Source organism: Lycorma delicatula, chromosome 7, assembly GCF_047948215.1.
Source record: "Lycorma delicatula isolate Av1 chromosome 7, ASM4794821v1, whole genome shotgun sequence".
In the NCBI taxonomy this organism is placed as follows: domain Eukaryota; kingdom Metazoa; phylum Arthropoda; class Insecta; order Hemiptera; family Fulgoridae; genus Lycorma; species Lycorma delicatula.
This window is the reverse complement of record NC_134461.1, coordinates 11,675,605-11,697,304: the sequence shown is the minus strand read 5'-3', so window position 1 is coordinate 11,697,304 and position 21,700 is coordinate 11,675,605. Positions and strand designations below refer to the sequence as shown.

Genomic DNA, 21,700 nt, shown 5'->3' with positions numbered 1-21,700 from the left:
TGGAACAAACATATCGTAAATGATATAAAAAAAAAACAAAATACTTACAGCTGTATCACAGCTAACATACTAAAAACTTAAAACTAATATCACAGTCGGAATCTTAAAAATATAGCAATCATAAAAATAATTAAAAATTATTTAAAAAGTAACAGGAAACATAAAATATATAAAATTTAAATAAACGTAATTAAGATTTTATCGAAATCCAAGAAAGTATAAAGGGCTTCTTCTCAGATAACAAAAAGATTAAAGAACCAAATTAAAAATTAAAATAATAAAAGTGATTAGCTCTAGAATAAAATAAATAACACAAATACAAGAAATGAATTAAGTTGATCATTGGTATCGCATGACAAATAATATTTAATTTTACGAAACATGTTGATAGCCCATAGGAGTAACAGTACCCAGTCTAAAACATTTTTATCATTGCGTAAATTACAGCGAATGTTTTTCTGTATTTTAAACTTATGATGCAAGGCCGCATAACATGTAATAGTGTATTGTAATAGTCTTATGTGCTTCGCAGCTGTAAAAACTATGTTCATGCAAAATTTCAGCTCAATTAGTTGAGCTGAAATTGAGCAAAATATTTGTTGTTTTTTGCATGAAAGAGTAATAGACTCACAGAACCTACTAGATTTTTATACAAATGTCAAATATATGAGTATCTTAATTATTTTTAGGAATGATTTTCTTTATTTTTGCTTGACAAATTATGTCTTTGAGTTTCGCTTCAAAACTTATAGAAACAACAGTTTATTATGCGAACAACAGAGTTGTAAAATATAAAGAAATACACCCTAAACCATAAAGTTGTATATGATTATTTGAAGATGATTGTTTTTGTTTTTTGCCTTTTTTAGTTCTTCGTATAAAGTTGTCTTTTTTACATCATATAAGTTAAAAAAATGGAGTGAAGATCAAAGGTAGCTTGTATAATGCTCTAAATATTGGGTTGTAGAGTTACGAGCAGTGTAATGCATCTGGTAAATTCAAAGCAAGGTTAAAAAGGTTACTGAGATTTTTAAAAGGTCCCTCATTAGAAAATTACAGGACAACTTGTACTTTGATGGCTTACAAAATCCTTTGGTCCAGAATTTGATTATAATCTGCTGTTTCCTATTAACATGAGCTTGCTTCACTCTTTCACCAGTAATAAACTGTGCGGCTGATAACATAAAGCAGAGTAAATGATTTAGAATAATCTTGCCAATCTTCTTATTACTGGTTTCATTATGCTATGCTGCAGTATGTAATTATGAACAAATCATATTTGCATTCACTCTACTATTACAAAAGTATAAAATATTACGTTATTCAACATTAAAATGTTTGTTCATAAATATTATGTAATGAGAATATTGCCAAATAATAATGTGCCGTATTTGTTTTCTTTTTGTCAGGTTAACGTTGTTGTAATGCGTGGTTTTAATGATGATGAAATTTTAGATTTTGTTGAATTTACAAAAGATAGAGAAGTTTATGTAAGATTTATTGAGTATATGCCATTTACTGGTAATAAATGGAACGATACAAAAATGTATCCTTATAGAGAAATGTTAAATTTGATTAATGAAAAATATCAGTTTTTAACAAAATTAAATGATCATGATAATGATACATCAAAGGTAAATAAATTTTATATTTGTATATTATTTCTTATTGAAAAAAAAATTGTCTTAACAATTGTTTTTCATTTGTTAATAGTGTAACTTTAAGTTATAAGTAAATGCATCAGTGCTGCCAATATACCTTTAATAATAAATTAAATACAGCTGTCTACCAATTTCTCATATTGAATGGTTGTGTAATATATCTCATTATATTCAAAATTTAAAAGTAGATTTTTTTAAATGTAATAACCTTCCATTAGACTTGTGTTAATATGAAGCAAATAAAATAATATCAGCTGGTTTTTATATCAATTTATTCATCATTAGTAGTTCATGTTTTATATTAAATGAATAAATATTTTATTAAAATTAGCAACTAAATATACATTATGTAAATCATGTCATGAATGCTCCATAAATAACAACCGCTTCATTATTTACATGGAAGGATCAAGGAAAGCTGTAAGAACTTCTTAGTTTGATCAGTATCATAAATGATAAAAGTAATTATTAGAAAAAGGAAATAATTAAAGTTTGTATTGACTTGTAAAACAAAGTAAGATAATAAATTTGTACCCTGGACATCTTATATGTAAAAAGAATTTGTTCATTTTTTTATCAATAAATATTATCTTTGAATATCAAAGTATATTTTTTCTTGTTTTTCTTTTGTAGGCATATAAGGTACCTGGTTATAAAGGACAGATTGGTTTCATAACATCAATGAGTGAACATTTTTGTGGTTCTTGTAATCGTATAAGACTTATGGCTGATGGCAGCTTAAAAGTTTGTCTGTTTGGAAATTCTGAAATATCTTTAAGGTAAATTATATAAAACAATTTGTTATGCAAAGTGCAGTTTCCATTTTGCTTAGTAATTGCGCACTATTGACTTTTTTTTTCTAATGATCCCGTGATTGTATTTTTTTTTTTTTAATATAAAATAATGATGTTTAACTAATTTGTTTAAAATTAGTTTTTGTTTTCGCTTTTGGAAACTTAATATAAAAAAAAAAAAAAGAATTATATACACATGTGCATTTAAAATAGGTTGGTATTGAATTAAGAAGCTTAAAAAATCGAATAGCTATTGAAAATTAGTTTCTTTTAATGAAGAAACAGAAGCTGCGAACAGTACCTTGCCATTAGATTATACTATCTTAAATTTACTTATCTTATCACCCGTTTCTTAATCTTCTATTTTTGCTGAAATATTTATCGTATTAAATTTATACTACTTTGTAAATATATTTTATTGTTGCTATATTATACAGTGCATTCGGAAAGTCAATGTGTGCAGTATGCATTAGAATTAAGTGGTGCATTCTGTTCTTTTGGTGTTAGTTCGCTTGCCCTTTGGATTCGTCGGGTATTACTTAATAATTGAACATGCTTTGTTTAATTTATCTGAATCAATAGTTGTGAGAAACATAATGGTTCTTTTGGTAGAGGAATGGATTTTTCTCATTGAATATGTCTTTTCGTGAATGTGACAACTATGAAGTATGATTTAGTGAAGCACAAATTCTCTGAAAAGTTTTCAAATACTTATCCTCACCGCAATGTAGTTCGAACTCTTAGTGAAAAATTTTAGGCAGCAGGCTCTGTTGAAGACACTGATTGAAGCAGAAGACCGATTGGATACTATGGCCAAAAGTCTATCAAAGTCAACGCTTAAGTTAGCACAGCAGTAAGATATTGGACTTGCCGCTGCACATAAAGCAGTAAGAAAAGAACTGAAACTTTTCCCTTACAAAGTAATGTGTCTTCAAGAACTGAAACCTACAGTTCACATCAAAAATACTAAATTATTGTTAATGGTTTAAATGTTTTATTGACCAAAATTCCATAAATATCCTTGATATAATGTTTTTTTACAGATGAAGCATGGTTTCATTTTTGAGGGTATATAATTCACAAAATACATGACTGTATTTGACAACTAACCCCCATGAGTTACATGAACTATCTTTACACAAAGTAAAAATTGGAGTCTGGGTCGGTGTGAGTAGAACACACATTGTGGGTCCAATCTCTTTTGAAAATACAGTTAATAGAGATCATTATTGTACTATTTTAATAAACTTCATTAGCCTCTCAACAGAAGTGGAAATCAATCACGGTTGGTTCCAACAAGATGGTGCCACAATGCACACAGCTAACAGGTCAATGACTTTTTATGAAATTTTTTTGGTGAACCAGTTGAATGATTTCAAATGGCTTTTGGCCTGCATAATAGCTCGATTTGACTTCCCCAGGTTTCTTTGTATGGAAAGCAGCGAAAGAAGCAGTGTATCATGACAGACTATGCACGATAGACAAACTAAAAACTGCAACAACAGCATACATGCGAGACATTCCAGTATATCAGTTGTTTAAAGTGTTAGAAAACCAATCGAAACTTGTGCATTATTGTAATGATGTAGGAGAAGGTCATTTTCAACACCTTTATAAACTATTCCAGTTATTGTAATATCTGTTTCTATAAAATAATGAAATAAAAATACAAACTAATAATTAAGGACGTTTTGTCATCACACTTCAATAATTTAAGTGACTTTCCAAATGCACTGTATTGTAGATAATGTCAAAATGGTTAGATCTGTTAACTGTTTTTATTTTTTTTTAGAGATGCACTGAGAAGTGGTGTAAGTGAAGATGACTTATTAGCAATGATTGGTGCAGCTATTAAAAGGAAAAAGAAACAACATGCTGGTATGTTGAATTACTGTTTATTTAATTTATGATTACATCTATTTTATTATTTAATTGTTTATTTAACTAAGGAGCAAAGAAAGTAAGTAAAGATAACTGTTAAAAATAAGTATATTCTTTTACTTAAAATAGAAAGATGAAAAATATAACAAATTATTATTCGCATCTCATGAACATACTATACTGGGTGCACAAAATGTTGATGGTTATTTTTAGGGCTATCACTAAGATTTCCATATTTTATGATTTTTTTTTTTTTGTTTTTAGTAAAAGTGTATTTTATTGTATAAAATAGAAAAAATATTTAAAAAAGTAAAGTAATATTTTGTTTGCATGTTTAATCAGATTAATTTGATTTTGGTATCAGTTTTTACTAGAATTTAATATAAACAAAGCAAATTAATTATTAATTAGTCAACATAAATTCACGTTCAACCATATCGGTTTTCATTGTAAATTATTTACTTAAAACAGCTATTATTTCATTAAAAAATCTGCGCAGTTTTATTATTTAATTTGTTAATATAAAATTATTTTCAAAATTTTTTGAACTTAAACAATTAAAATTTATTAGAAGACTGTTTAGTTCATTTCTTATTAGTTTTATATATTCATTTTTACTCTGATCTCATTTTAATTATATTTCATGAGTTTGTGCAAACAAGCAGTCTTAGATCTTTCTTATTGTTGTTAAGCGCATAATAAACTGTTGAGTTAAGGAGCTGTTAAGTACAAGAACTATCAGTACTCTTCTTTCTTTGCTGTATAGCTAGTTTCCATGTTGAACAGAAGGTAGTGTATTGCTTGCAGGTTTGAATATCATCTCTGCTTGGCATGCGATTATGTTCAATCATACATTTGGCTATGATAAAAGAAATATGAGGTGCTTATTATTCTTTAGAATGGTTTTACCATTTTTAAGAGTCTCAGTGACTCATGTCAGGTTGCCTACAACCATTTTTTTTACGGAACACCTAACAAACAAATACATTGCATGAATACTTAACAACTGCATACTATACCGCATTAATTATTTTTCTTTTCAATCAACCTTAGTAAAATTTTGAATAAATGATCACATTTTAACTTGAATTTTTTTAAATATATTTTTTTAAAATTATATGGTATAAAAAATAAACTATATTCTTAAATTAATCAACATTTAAATTAAAATTTCTTCAGCGAGTTAAAAAAATTTGTTAAAAAATACTTTTATTAATTTCTTTCTTAAATCATTTCATTTACTGACTTCTGAACAGACATTAAATAAAGCTTTTGAATTTTTCCTCAAGAGTATAATATTTTTTTTGTGCTTTTGAGTACAGTTGTTTAACTATTGAAAATAATTTTTAGAATAATTGAAAAATAATAAAGGTATTAAATAATTTAAAAAACTATGTGGTGTGTGACGAGCCAGAAGTATGTAGAGTTGAGTACACAAGCAGTGTGAGGAGCATATGTTGGGTGGGGCATTCAGCTCTATAAAGTAGAATTCAGTAGGTAATTTTGTGGCTATTTATTAAACCGTGTACAATGGAATATGAATTATGTTTGCATGAATTTGACAAAGTAGAAAGAAAGATATTAGGTAACAGTCCACAAGCTCCAAGGCTATACAATGGATTATGTGGTGATTGATTTAGATAAATGTCTCTTCAAATAATAAATACAATTATAAAAATTAAAAAACACGACTGCCAAAAAATAAAAAAAAATAAATAAATTGAACTAAAAGAAAGACAATAAGTCAAACATAAATAAAATAATGGGTGATCAGTCAACTTTCTGACAGTTTTAATTTGTTTAAATATATGTTTCATGTTGTAGAAGTAGCAGGCATTTAAGGTCATCTAATGATTAAGTTCTCACCAGGTTGTACATCGATAATAAAATTTTGTCCTTCAATGAAAATATTTAAATGCAGTCGGGGGCTCTTTAATAAAGAATAATTACTATTCAGAGGTCTTTAATATAAAACAATTACTATTCAGAACCCTCTGACTGCATTAAATGAAAAAAAAATTATTAATATAATGGACACAGTTAAAAATACAAAAACAAAAAAAAATTTCCAATTACTTTATATCATTTTTAAATAAATGTAATTTCATTTGAATAAATTGTAAATTTTATTGTCATTTTGATGATGAAAAATCAAACTTTAACCTGGTGTAAAGTTACGAGTAGATGAATGATAAAAATAGCTTTAAAAGGTGTCGTTAGCATAAAGAAACAACCATAAAGAATTAATAAATATTTTATTCTGATATCTGCTTAATAATACATTATACAGATCATGTCAGGAATGAGTAGATATACTACTCCGTGGATTAAAAAAGGAACTGCCTAAGAAGGATCAGAACAGCACATCTCAAAAAAAAGAAAATAGTAAAAGTCAGTAAAATCTATATTAATATTTAAAAATAATAAAAATATAGAACAAATAGCAAATATATGAGATGCCAAAAAATAAAGAGAAAAGAAATAAGTATAGGAAAAATAATATGAAGGCAATGATGGAAATTATTTGAGCTCTTACTATTTGTACTTGTTTAATAAAGATTCAAAAAGATTCTGGCATTATTTTATTACGTAAAAAATATATATCTACACAGATTAACTACATTATAATTAACTATACTGATTTCTTTAACACCTTTTTATAATATATAAAAATAATAATCAGGTTTTCATTATGTAACAAATAATCATCAAAGTAATATTGCTTCTATAAAATGAAATTTTTTATTTTAAAAAAATTGGCAAGCGCACATTTTAAATTGTTCGACAATGATTTATAAAAAATGGCAGCAAAAGGGTAATTAAGTTTCTTTTTTAAATCATAGGTATTGTGTTGAACTACATGAAAACAGTCAGTTATTTATCTTATCTTGAAAAGTTGTTCTGATTTTTTAAATAAACCCCAATAAATATTATATTTCAGAATTTGAATATACATTATATAAATATTATAAATAAGATATAAAATAAATTAATAAGAAGCTGAAATTTGAAAGAAGAAATTATAAACATGAAGAATAAATTAGGTAGATCCAGTCAACTTGCAGACTACGAAAAAAGTCAAAGGGAAATTTAAATGTAATTTGATAATGTATAATACATTAGAACTGATGTTTTTATAGATTACATCTCATATTCTTTATACTACTAGGAGATTAAGGTACAGAAATGTTATAGAATGTGGAAATGTATGTTGTATACAATTATTCTATGGACAATAAGGAAAAACAAATAAAAAATATAAAAGAAAAAGATATTGCAGTTAAAAAAGTTTTGTACTAATTATAAAATTAATGAATTCATGGATATTTGTCAGACAATATTGGTAAACAGACTTAAATATACAGGGGAAAATAACAATGGATAAGAATGATTAAAAAAATCTGGGGAAAATAAGTAGGATAACTTTTCTATAATGAAAGACCAAGGTTAAAGGATGAATCAGATCTAAGTATTCTGATGGATAAATAAACAACAATAATACAGCTAAGAATGGTTTAATTATTACAATAAATGATGTTCAAACAGAAATAAATTAATTAATAGATGAAAGTATAATGAAATGGCTGATTAAAATATTTGATAAAATGTTTGATTCAGTGGTTCTAGATGAGTGGCTGAGTTCCAGGTTCACAAGTCTACCTAAGAAATACAAATAATGCAGAACCAGTAGCTTAATTTTTCTTTTCTTTTAAAATTTGTGAGGAACTGGTTGCACCCAAACAATTTTATTTGGAAAACACTCTGGGTAACAAAAAGGGTTTTATTTACATTTAGGTTTGGTCCCAAAGTGTAGCGATACGAATAGCGATTTATACATTTGCTTAATGAGTTTAAAATATATATGTGTGTGTGTGCATGTGCACGTGCATATGTGAGTGGGCATGTGTGTCGTGATATAGGCAGAAGCAATCCTTTTTTTCCCTACAAAAATGTTTTCTGTCTATTTATTAACAGTTGATGAAAACTTAGTATTCTTAAAAAACTGTTTATGTAAATTTTAAGTGATTAAATTTAAAAAAATGTTTTACCTTTCTGTGTAATAATGTTCAGAAATCAAAATTTTATAAATTAAGTTGATAAATGCTATTTATTAATATGTTTAGTTTAAAAGATATATTTATATATTATAGATATTATTTCCATGAGAATGGGCAAAATTCTTAAGCAATTCAGATATCTATCAACTATATTTTTAAACTGCTTGTTTTAAAGCGATTTAAAAATCTGCTCCCTTGTATTATTGTTGTAGATTACTTTTAAAACAAGAAGTTTAAAAATAGAGAACATTCACCCCCCTCCCAACCATATGCACTGATGTTAGTTAGAAAAGTTAAATCAGCAACTATGAGTATTGTTATGGATTAGAAGCCAGTTTATTGGAATCTTATTTTCCAATAATACAACGATAATTCCCTTCTTGATTCTATTATTGTAGGGAAATCCTTGTACTATCTAGTAAAATTCTTTGTGATACTGGAAGTGTTAATAATAAACATAGAAACTACCAACTGGATATGTTGACAGCTTATTTTTCAGAATGTTTTGAAAAGATTGTTGCAGTCTCCTGTAAACTACTTTGGCATTAGGTATCAACAGGTTGGGCTAAGTTTTTCAGCTTAACGTAAAGATCACTAAAGGCCCAAAGCTGCACCTGTATTATGCTCTAGTAATACAAGATGTACGCCTTTTGGATATAGAGAAGTGTGTTTTCTGTTGTGAATGTTTTAAGAACTCATTGCAACAGTGTAATTAATTAGATCGACCCTTAATTTTTTTTTTAGGGATGAAACTTGATTGTACATCTTAATAACCGTAACACTCGCATTTTAGCTGCTACTAATTTTCTTTTATGAATCGTATGAGACCCAGATTTCATATCTAGACATGAGTTGTTGAATGATTATTTTTCTATACAACTGTTAATCCAGTCTTACAAATATCCTTCAAGCTTATTACATTTCTTTCAAATCGTCCTTGAATTTATTGAACATTGTCGTTGGTGTACCTGCCATATGTCATGCCTCCCATAAAAAGATCTTTTTATACATGAGTTCTGCGACCGTTGATTACATTTGGCTTTCATACCTACCAGATTTCTTTTTTAGGAGTACCTTTAAAAACAAGGTATATCCCAATAATGCTGGAACACTTCAGGGTTTGTGGAAGAATATTTAATAAAGGACAATTTCAGTGTCTTCTACAAAGGGAATTGGAGGTTTATTTCAAAATAATTTAATATAAGGTCAAATATATTAAATAAAGTTGGGTAAATAAATAATATTTTTAAATTGAAGTTTATTATCTATTTGAGTCTGGAGATGCTTGAATAAAACTGTATTTAGTAATAATTTGTAACATAAAAATAGTACTTAATAAAAATGTTGCCAAAAAATATGGAAATATGGTTGTAATGTAACATTTTAGGTTTTTTGATATAACCCACCGGGTTGGTCTAATGGTGAACGCGTCTTCCCAAATCAGCTGATTTGGAAGTCGAGAGTTCCAGCATTCAAGTCCTAGTAAAGCCAGCTATTTTTACACGGACTTGAATACTAGATAGTGGATACCGGTGTTCTTTGGTGGTTGGGTTTCAATTAACCACACATCTCAGGTATGGTCGAACTGACAATGTACAAGACTTACACTTCATTCACACTCATACATATCATCCTCATTCATCCTCTGAAGTATTATCTAAATGGTAGTTACCGGAGGCTAAACAAGAAAAAGAAAAACAGGTTTTTTGATATGAACATTTTAGTAAAGGTTTATTTTCTATTAGGAATTGGCAATATAATCAAAGTTCTTGTGCGATGCATGCAGTTGTTAATCGACTTCATGTTCCATTCCTTCATATGTAAGATTTTTGGAATCGCTAAAAAATGCTATGTAACATTATCTTGTGATTTTTTTTTCAGAGTTATTTAATTGTTTTGTAATTATTTTGTTATCTACCACTTGATGAGTTTGAAGGTCTTTTTTTCTTTGCAGTCTTGAAAAAAAACATGTTACTTTTATAATATTGTTAGTTTTTTTTTAATTATTTTTTATTTTAATTTTTGTTTATTTTAGGAATGATGAATTTAGCTCAGATGCCAAATCGACCAATGATTCTAATTGGAGGTTAGAAATTCAGAAATTTTGTTGTTATTATTTTAAATAATTGTTAGATTATTTATTACACTCAACTTTTTAAAATGTACCAGTTTTTAGTGTAATTTCTTTTATTATTATTTTTTATAATTTTGTTGTGGGATATGTTAAGATTATATTTCATAAATATCTGGTCTACTTTTACTGTGTGCTGTAAGCAGTTTATTAACTGTGCAAGTTTTACCAGTGTGGCCGAATTTTAATTATTAAGGATAATTATAGTATAAGTAAAAGACTATTGTACTTCTTAAATTTTTATTGTAGATTTTAATACTTTTATTAATTATGCTTATCAATTTATTAGGTTATTTATTTTGAAGAAAAATTGTTTTTTTTAAGTATTGTAAATTTCAGCTGTTGTATGTCATTTTTTTTAATGTTATACTGTTAAATAAATAATATTGATTCACTGAAATAATACGCTTATATTATTTAGAATTGCTAAGTTTTAAGTCAATCAGATTTAGGGATCGGAGATATTCAACATTACTTCAAAATTGTTTTGAACTCATTTCTAAAGAAAAAAAACCATTGACTAAAAAAATTGAAGTTTTACACAAATATTTAGCTATATATATATATAATTGCTTCATTTTACCTTTGGAGCAGACATGGAAAATGTTTTCTCAAGTTTTAACTCGAAAACAAAGCACTTTCAGAACAATATTTAAATAAACCTTTTCCTTTAATTTCACTTGACCTTAAATTCTTTTGATTTCTTAATGAGGCACTTTGTATATATTATGTGTATATATTAGAATGCTTGGTTTTACATGAAAAGCACTTCGGTCTCAGGTTGAGATTTTCTTTTGAGCCATCAGATAGGAAAAGAACTGTCAGGAACTTACAATCTGCAGGCATAGCTTCCCTCACCAAATCATGTTATGAATATGAATGGGATGCAGTTATTGTATAGTTCCTCATATTCTTACCGTAGATCCAGTGAACAAACAGAAAAAACCTATAGCTTATCTTGGGGAAAAAAGAGATTTAGATAAGGAAAAATGGCTACATGAAAAAGTGATGACCCTTCTGCAGAGAAACTGTAAAACAAGTTAACTAAACACACTCAAAGGAGTATATTAAGGTTCCTACAGGTAATGGGAATTCATTCCATCTATTATTTGTCTTCATCTTTGGAAAAATCTGGTATCTTTGTTACAATGTTAATAACATCACATTGCTGACCAATGATTTTGGATAAAACAACCCACGTAAATGCTGCAATATCCAGCCTTTTCTCTGGATAATAAAAAGCAACCTGAGATAGGCTAGGCTTCCATTAAATAATTCCACATCTTTCCCAAAAATTATGTGGTGTTAGAGGGAATAAACCATTCAGACAGATTTCCACCAGAAGGTGTCAGAATGTAGCTTTTTGTACACCTTTAGAACATGGGATGGAGTGGTATTTCATTAATTTATATTTATGAATTAGGATCTTACCGCAATATTATGCAACCTATGTACTATTTAGCATTACTGTAAAATAAAAGGTCATTTGTTTCATTATGCATGATATACTAGCAATATATGTTATTGTCTATAACATACTAGGAAAATAATAGATATTGATTGTATTAAATGAACCTTGCATAAAATTAATATGTCTAGCTTTAAAAATTATCATACTTTGCCACAAATACAATTAGAATTATAATTGTATGTATTACAGTATCACAGACTATCTTTACGGTAATTGCATTACACTCATTGTAATCAACAACAGTAAATCTATCCAATGACATGTTACTTCTTTGTTGTCTTTCTCTACCCAGGGTTCTTTTATCCTGGAAGTAAAAGAAAGAATTTAATAGGTGAGGGAAAGATTGGAAATTACAAGGGAACGAAGGAGATAGCTTGCTATAAGTCTGTCTCTTCTTTAAACTGTATTTTTCTAAATTCTTCTTTCTTCATCAATTTGCCGCAACACCTCTTCATTTGTCATTTTATTCACCCATCTGATTTTCAAAATTTTCCTATAGCACCACATTTCAAAAGCTTCTAATCTTTTCCTCTCAGGTACTCCAATCGTCCAAATTTCACTTCCATATAAAGCTAGACTCCAAACATATATTTTCAAAAATATTTTCCTGATGTTTAATTTAATTTTTGATGTATATACAAATTATATTTCGGACTGAAGGCTCATTTCGCCTGTGCTATTCGGCATTTTATATCGCTCCTGCTTCATCCATCTTTAGTAATTCTACTTCCCAAATAAAAAAATTCTTCTACCTCCATAATCTTTTCTCTTCCTATTTTTATATTCAGTGGTCCATCTACATTATTTCTACTACATTTCATTACTTTTGTTTCGTTCTTATTTATTTTCATGTGGTAGTTATTGCTTAGGACTTCATCCGTGCTGTTCATGGTTTCTTCTAAATCTTTTTTACTCTCAGCTAGAATTACTATATCATCAGCAAATCATAGCATCTTTATGTTTTCACCTTGTACTGTTACTCTGGATCTAAATTGTTCTTTAACATCATTAACTGCTAGTTCTATGTAAAGATTAAAAAGTAACGTGGATAGGGAACATCCTTGTCGGATTCCATTCTTATTACGGCTTCTTTCTTATGTTCTTCAATTATTACTGTTGCTGTTTGGTTCCTGTAATGTTAGCAATCGTTCTTCTATCTCTGTATTTGAAACCAAATTTTTTTTAAATGCTGAATGTTTTATTCCAGTCTATGTTAACGAATATTTTATTAAGGCAAGGCGCTTCAAAGAAATATATTTAAATTTGATAATTTTTTATATTTGTTTGCATTTAGACTAATATACGCACCAATTTCATTAAATAATGTAAATAACTTAAAATACTGAAAATTTTAAATGTTGTAAATTCAAATTGCTTATATAAGAGTTCTTTAGGTTTTGAGTGAATTTAACTGTACAGTTCATTTTGAGCAGAAGTATAATTAGGTCCACTCTTACATAAAAAAAAAACCATTCTATATAATGTGAAAACATTTCTCTTGCCTGATTTAACAGAAATTGCTGACCAATCAGTGTAGTGGTTAAAGTACTAGTTTCTAAATCGGCTGATCTCAGATTTAATTCCAAGCAATGGTCTTTTTTCACCTGTTGTTTCATGAAATTTACCTTTCTTGTTAAAGTATCTATAAGCATATGTTTAAAGTGGGCTTGAATCGGATAGGGTGGTGTGGCGACCGGTAACGTCACAAGGTGGGCGTCTTCTCCCTACGGGGTTGGGATATGTTTAAAGTCATAATATTAAAAATTAGAAATAATTTTTTTTATAACTTTTTTTAGAAAAGCTATAGCGCTCTAACAAACATACTAAGATACAGAAATATATATTTATATTAATAACTGATATATATTTTGATTGTTTTATATTTTTGTTCCAAACACTGATGTGATAGCCCATGTTAAAACTATTCTGTCCTAAAACTTATTCTGATTTTTTTTAAAGTAGCCATAAATATTTATTTAGGACACATGACATAATTCTGAGGTAATGGGATAGCTGAAGTTGTTGATTCTTTATTAATTCATTAATGGTCAGAAATGGAAGATCTAGATGAAAATATTTTATTGTGGATAACTAAAATTGATAGTTGTTTAGAAAACTTGAAAATTATTCAAACAGCTTTTTAATTTGTTGAAGGAAAACAAAGTTTATAGAATCATATTTAAACTGATAGTCCAAAATAATTAATCATTGTTCAAGATTTATTGTTCCCATCCAGAATAAAAATGCTGTAATCTCAGTGGACTGTTAGTGGGACAAGTGCTCACTAAATGGAAAGAGCTTAAACTACCTGTGGATGTAGTTTTTTGTTTCATACTGGAATTCCTCCACAGATTTAACTTCTTGCCATCTCCTCCACTCTTTTATCCTTTTCCTTGTTCACTTCTTCCTCTTGTTTTGTAATTATATTTCAGTTATAAGGCTGAAATATTCTTATCCCTGCTACCAGGTAAAGCTGAACCTCCTAATTTTTTCTGAAATACATAACACACACACACATACACACACATATATATATATATATATGTGTGTGTGTGTGTGTGTAGTAGTAGTGTGTAACTTAATCTGAGCACAGATGTTATTCAATAAAACATAACTTTATTCAGAAAAAATCAACCTGTACAAGTTTGAATATCTAATAATTATTTATGTTCTCCTTTATGCTTATCACTTCACTTACATGATATAGCATCGATTCAACAGGTGTACTACACAATTTTTTATTTCTTCATCATAAACTGTACTGATATTATTGCTTTAATGAGACTAATTTTTATGATACAATTCATATTTGAGAGTAGTTTTTTGACTGTTGCCCAAAAATTTTCAATTGGGTTTAAGTCTGGGGAGTTGCCTGGCGGCAGGAACACTTAATTTTTTTGTCTTCAAAATATTTTTCAAAGAAGAGAAACAATTTTTTAATGCTTTCTTGGAGTTATGTCCATTATTATATATTCAAGACACACAGAACAAAAAATATGGAAATATGACTGTTATAAAAAATTAAATAAACAAAGAAAATAACCTCGCATTACTCAGACAATTTAAAGAATGGGTGTGGTTAAGCAGTGTAGCCACAACATAGAAATAAACAAAAAGTTCCCTGTGTTCGGATTAATTTATCCACTACTGTATATGTGGGCTTAAAAATATTAAATAAAGTATCATAGTTTTCTCATAAACAGAGGTAGTTATCATTGTGAATTGGTAAATTAAATATTTTTTTTTTTTTTTTTTTTTTTGTCTTCAGTCATTTGACTGGTTTGATGCAGCTCTCCAAGGTTCCCTATCTAGTGCTAGTCATTTCATTTCATTTCAGTATACCCTCTACACCCTACATCCCTAACAATTTGTTTTACATACTCCAAAGGTGGCCTGCCTACACAATTTTTCCCTTCTACCTGTCCTTCCAATATTAAAGCGACTATTCCAGGATGCCTTAGTATGTGGCCTATAAGTCTGTCTCTTCTTTTAACTATATTTTCCAAATGCTTCTTTCTTCATCTATTTGCCGCAATACCTCTTCATTTGTCACTTTATCCACCCATCTGATTTTTAACATTCTCCTATAGCACCACATTTCAAAAGCTTCTAATCTTTTCTTCTCAGACACTCCGATTGTCCAAGTTTCACTTCCATATAAAGCGACACTCCAAACATACACTTTCAAAAATCTTTTCCTGACATTTAAATTAATTTTTGATGTAAACAAATTATATTTCTTACTGAAGGCTCGTTTAGCTTGTGCTATTCGGCATTTTATATCGCTTCTGCTTCGTCCATCTTTAGTAATTTTACTTCCCAAATAACAAAATTCTTCTACCTCCATAATCTTTTCTCCTCCTATTTTCACATTCAGCGGTCCATCTTTGTTATTTCTACTACATTTCATTACTTTTGTTTTGTTCTTGTTTATTTTCATGCGATAGTTCTTGCGTAGGACTTCATCTATGCCGTTCATTGTTTCTTCTAAGTCCTTTTTACTCTCGGCTAGAATTACTATATCATCAGCAAATCGTAGCATCTTTATCTTTTCACCTTGTACTGTTACTCCGAATCTAAATTGTTCTTTAACATCATTAACTGCTAGTTCCATGTAAAGATTAAAAAGTAACGGAGATAGGGAACATTCTTGTCGGACTCCCTTTCTTATTAGGGCTTCTTTCTTATGTTCTTCAATTGTTATTGTTGCTGTTTGGTTCCTGTACATGTTAGCAATTGTTCTTCTATCTCTGTATTTGAACCGTAATTTTTTTAAAATGCTGAACATTTTATTCCAGTCTACGTTATCGAAAGCATTTTCTAGGTCTATAAACGCCAAGTATGTTGGTTTGTTTTTCTTTAATCTTCCTTCTACTATTAATCTGAGGCCTAAAATTGCTTCCCTTGTCCCTATACTTTTCCTGAAACCAAATTGGTCTTCTCCTAACACTTCTTCCACTCTCCTCTCAATTCTTCTGTATAAAATTCTAGTTAAGATTTTTGATGCATGACTAGTTAAACTAATTGTTCTGTATTCTTCACATTTATCTGCCCCTGCTTTCTTTGGTATCATAACTATAACACTTTTTTTGAAGTCTGATGGAAATTCCCCATTTTCATACATATTACACACCAGTTTGTATAATCTATCAATCGCTTCCTCACCTGCACTGCGCAGTAATTCTACAGGTATTCCGTCTATTCCAGGAGCCTTTCTGCCATTTAAATCTTTTAGTGCTCTCTTAAATTCAGATCTCAGTATTGTTTCTCCCATTTCATCCTCCTCAACTTCCTCTTCTTCCTCTATAACACCATTTTCTAATTCATTTCCTCCATATAACTCTTCAATATATTCCACCCATCTATCGACTTTACCTTTCGTATTATATATTGGTGTACCATCTTTGTTTAACACATTATTAGATTTTAATTTATGTACCCCAAAATTTTCCTTAACTTTCCTGTATGCTCCGTCTATTTTACCAATGTTCATTTCTCTTTCCACTTCTGAACACTTTTCTTTAATCCACTCTTCTTTCGCCAGTTTGCACTTCCTGTTTATAGCATTTCTTAATTTCCGATAGTTCCTTTTACTTTCTTCATCACTAGCATTCTTATATTTTCTACGTTCATCCATCAGCTGCAATATATCATCTGAAATCCAAGGTTTTCTACCGGTTCTCTTTATTCCGCCTAAGTTTGCTTCTGCTGATTTAAGAATTTCTTTTTTAACATTCTCCCATTCTTCTTCTACATTTTCTACCTTATCTTTTTTACTCAGACCTCTTGCGATGTCCTCCTCAAAAATCTTCTTTACCTCCTCTTCCTCAAGCTTCTCTAAATTCCACCGATTCATCTGACACCTTTTCTTCAGGTTTTTAAACCCCAATCTACATTTCATTATCACCAAATTATGGTCGCTATCAATGTCTGCTCCAGGGTAAGTTTTGCAGTCAACGAGTTGATTTCTAAATCTTTGCTTGACCATGATATAATCTATCTGATACCTTCCAGTATCGCCTGGCTTTTTCCAAGTGTATATTCTTCTATTATGATTTTTAAATTGGGTGTTGGCAATTACTAAATTATACTTCGTGCAAAATTCTATAAGTCGGTCCCCTCTTTCATTCCTTTTGCCCAGCCCGTATTCACCCACTATATTTCCTTCCTTGCCTTTTCCAATGCTTGCATTCCAATCTCCAACTATTATTAAATTTTCATCTCCTTTTACGTGTTTAATTGCTTCATCAATCTCTTCGTATACACACTCTACCTCATCATCATCATGGGCGCTTGTAGGCATATAGACGTTAACAATCGTTATCGGTTTAGGTTTTGATTTTATCCTTATTACAATGATTCTATCGCTATGCGTTTTGAAATACTCCACTCTCCTCCCTATCTTCTTGTTCATCACGAAACCTACTCCTGCCTGCCCATTATTAAATATAACATAATTAAATTAAATATAACATACTGAAACAAATTTAATGAAAATAACTTAGCGCTGCCTAATTTACATAATTTTATTCTTACCTTAATGATTCTGTTACCGATTTATTTGTATCTACAATTTCATTTTTAAGAATTGGTAACATAAATTTAATTTTCAACAAAAATTATTAAAGAACTTTTAGATTTGTGAAATTTTACAAAATTTTCTTTTCATTACAGGAAAAAAAAATATAAAAAGAAATAACAGAAGACTATTGAAAATAAATAGAAAATTGATTTCAAACATAATGAATATTCAACAAATAAATTATAAAGATAGCTATCTTGATTTGAAGACCGGAATAAATAAAATGACTATATTTGAAAATAGTAATTTGCAAAATAATTTGTTTCATTTTAATGGTAATATTACCAGACCTTATGGATTTAATAAAGAGGTTTATAAAATATGTATAAGAAATATGAATACAAAGTCACCATCATTTTCACTGGATTCAACAGATTTAACACATGTAGATAACAGAGGCAAAGCAAAAATGGTTGATGTAGGTGAAAAACCAATAACAACTCGTACAGCAAAAGCTAAAGCAATTGTAAATGTTGGAAAGGAAGCATCTGATTTAATACAAAAAAATTTAATAAAAAAAGGAGATGTAATGACTGTTGCTCAATTAGCCGGTATAATGGGTGCAAAGAAAACATCGGAATTGATACCTCTTTGTCATAATATTAATCTCTCCAAAGTACAAGTTGATGTAGAGTTGGATATAAATACATTTAGCGTATTAATAATAACATCTGTAATATGTGAAGGTAGAACTGGTGTCGAAATGGAAGCACTGACAGGGGCTTCGATTGCTGCTCTTACAATATATGATATGTGTAAAGCAATTAATAAGGGAATTGTCATTCAAGATATTCATTTATTAGAAAAAACGGGTGGAGTTAGGGGTGATTATTTCTCAAATGATTCAGATAAATCATAATTCTTACTCGATTATTACATACGTGTAAATTTTAAACATGACTTTATAAATGATAATTTGCATAGAAAAAATTTACAAATGGCTGGTTTAAGATTTGTATTTTCTACACAAGTTTTAAATTTTATCTTTTTCATCTTCAAATACTTTTTTAGAAGTTGATTCATACTGATTATTTGTTGATTTTTTTATGTTTGATATTTGTCCTAGAGCAGTAAAATACTTGATTTTGATATATCTGCAGAAAATGTTTGCAATATTTACTTGTAAATTTATACTACACGTATTCTCAAAGCTGGTAGAAATCTTATTTATATATATTTTCTTTTCATCAGAATGATCGGTTAGATGTCATTAAAAAAATGATGCAAATTTAAGGTAACTGTGAAAGAATGTTTCAAATCTAGAATTAAGATGGTTATCGCCTAATATTTAAAAATTTTAAAATAAATTTTAAACTTTTTAAAATTATTGGCCATACTCTCATTCCTGTATTATCCAAGGATCTAAATTTATAGAGCTTCTGCATTGACTGTAAACCTACATGTAAATATTGACAAAAGTGTCTAGCATCACAGATTGTCCTTAATGATTTGGAGAAAATGAAAAAAAATGTTCACAGTGCTAGCCGATTGAAGTGCAGGCTCATGGGAATAGTGATTGCCTGTATCGCTTAGGCAGGCATTTTCAAACTTAGGCAAGCTCCGTTTGTCTTGATTGCGACCAAGTTTGGCATCTGCCTTGCAACTCTCCTTGTAACATCAGTCAGTTCCTTGTAATTGGTTTCTTATCGATGACAGTTCAATTGTACACTCTGAATCAGGTGACTTCACCAGGGTAGAGTCTGATGAAACCCAGGTCTGCCCACCAGTGGTGGCCTCCACACCAGGTCTACAGTGGACAAAAACTAGTGCTCTTGATATTAAATCCCACTTTAAGCAGGGAGGATTAATCATGTCGCTCACATTCGTTTACTAAATTGGACTACACAAAATATTTTAAAACCCACTGCAAAATGTTGATAGGTAAATGATGTCCTGTGGCCAACTAACATGAAAATTGCTGCTGCATTGATCAGGTAGGAAATTATTGAAAGATTGCAATTGATTACACTATCATACTCATAGGTATGTGACTGTTTCCAGTGTTGTTATCAGAGTAAATTGGGTAGCATGTGACATCATAGAACCCCAAAGGGCTAAAAACATATTCAGTTTTTTTATCTTAGCTGTGGTTGTCAAGCATAGGGTACATTGCAATAGTGCATTTTATTCATAAAAAACAACTTTTTTTGTTTTTCAGTTTTTTAAATTTTAGCTGAATCTACAAAACCTTTCCTTTAACATAAATCTTGTTATTTTAAAAACCTATCTATTATATTTCTTTTATAATATAATACTCTGTATTATGTTGAACTTGCTATAAAACCACATCAGTCAACTGTGAAATTTTTATATTGTGTTCTTATATCCGTAAAATGAATGGTCAAAATTTGATATATGAAAAAATAAAAGAAAATTTTGCACAATTTTTTTCACAACAAAATAAATATTCAAAAATGATATTAATTCAGTTAGCGATATAAAAATGAAGAGTGATAAGAGTTTTAAAAAATTAACTTCAAAGAAAAATATAATTTTTCTTGAAAACATTTAACACAGCAATGGCCATATTTTTAGATTATTTCTGTTGGAATTTTTTATAGGAGTACAATTTTTCAGAATTTCAATCTAACAAAGCAAAACTTTATTTAAAGTTGAAGTAAAAACATTTTGTTTTTTTTTACTTCAAGATATCTTTAGAATATAACAGGAAGAGGTTTTAATTACTAGAAAACTAGAACTCACAAAAAACAGCAAGACAGTTTATTCTTAATAAAATCAACAAGAAAAACAATTTCTATAAAAACCATCAAGAAATTAAAATAAAACAAATGCTAAAGATTTTACCCAACTCAGATAACACCTAAAGAAATATAAAGAACTGATTATGATTAAACAAAAGTTAAGCTAAAGTAAAATAAAACAAAATCAGAAATGGTGGAACTATAACATTATGGGTGGGGATTGACTAAGCGGTGGTCCCATCCCAAAAATCAAGTTTTTACTGTTAGATATTCATTATTTAAAAATCAAAAACTATATAAAAAGTAAAATAACATTGAATATTTATTTTTAATTGTTATGCAAAATGATGTGTACTAAAAAAATTTAGTTTTATTTAATAAAATGTTTAAAAACTATTGTTTTTTATTTATATTATAAATATACCTTTTTAAACAAAAATAATTTATACTATAATTATATAAAATTGTAAAAAATAAAATTCATCAGTGAATGGATTTAAATATATAAAAAATATATGCATTATTTTCCGATAATAGAAGTACATCAAGTTGTCTTACATTATGTACCGCATTATTTTCTATGAATATGATATATGAAAAATATCTAAGGCAGAAGCCGAGCTAGTCATCATTGTTTTTATGTGAGAGTAATCATGTTCATTTTACGGCTAGACTGGTGAAGAGAATGATGTCAGTTGTAGGGCTGAACACCATCTACATTTCAATCGACATGACATGCTGATACGCATTCAACTCTGTGAAGAAGCCAGTAAGAAAACACCTCATTCTGTAATCTCCTTAGCAAGCATAGCATGGGATGTTTGTTATTCTTCATAATTTGTGGATCTTTTTGCGAATAACTTAGTTTCAAGTAAGTTCATCTACAATCATTATAGTTATGGCATTTAACATACACAAAA

The 21,700-nt window shown here is 28.8% G+C and overlaps 1 protein-coding gene across 3 annotated transcripts in view; it reads left to right on the top strand.

Moving 5' to 3' along the window:
• The window catches only part of Mocs1 (Molybdenum cofactor synthesis 1), a 50,785-nt gene extending 29,611 nt beyond the window's left edge, over nt 1–21,174 (top strand). For 2 of the 3 annotated variants that reach the window (XM_075370257.1, XM_075370258.1), the window contains 5 exons: nt 1,410–1,634; nt 2,295–2,440; nt 4,248–4,333; nt 10,430–10,480; nt 18,171–21,174. In XM_075370257.1, the coding sequence (XP_075226372.1) occupies nt 1,410–1,634; nt 2,295–2,440; nt 4,248–4,333; nt 10,430–10,480; nt 18,171–18,937 (1,275 nt within the window). In that variant the 3' untranslated portion in view covers nt 18,938–21,174. Of the gene's footprint in view, nt 1–1,409; nt 1,635–2,294; nt 2,441–4,247; nt 4,334–10,429; nt 10,489–18,170 lie in introns of those variants that run through there. The other variant, XM_075370260.1, reaches the window with a different exon arrangement.
• The last annotated feature ends 526 nt before the right edge of the window (nt 21,175–21,700 follow it).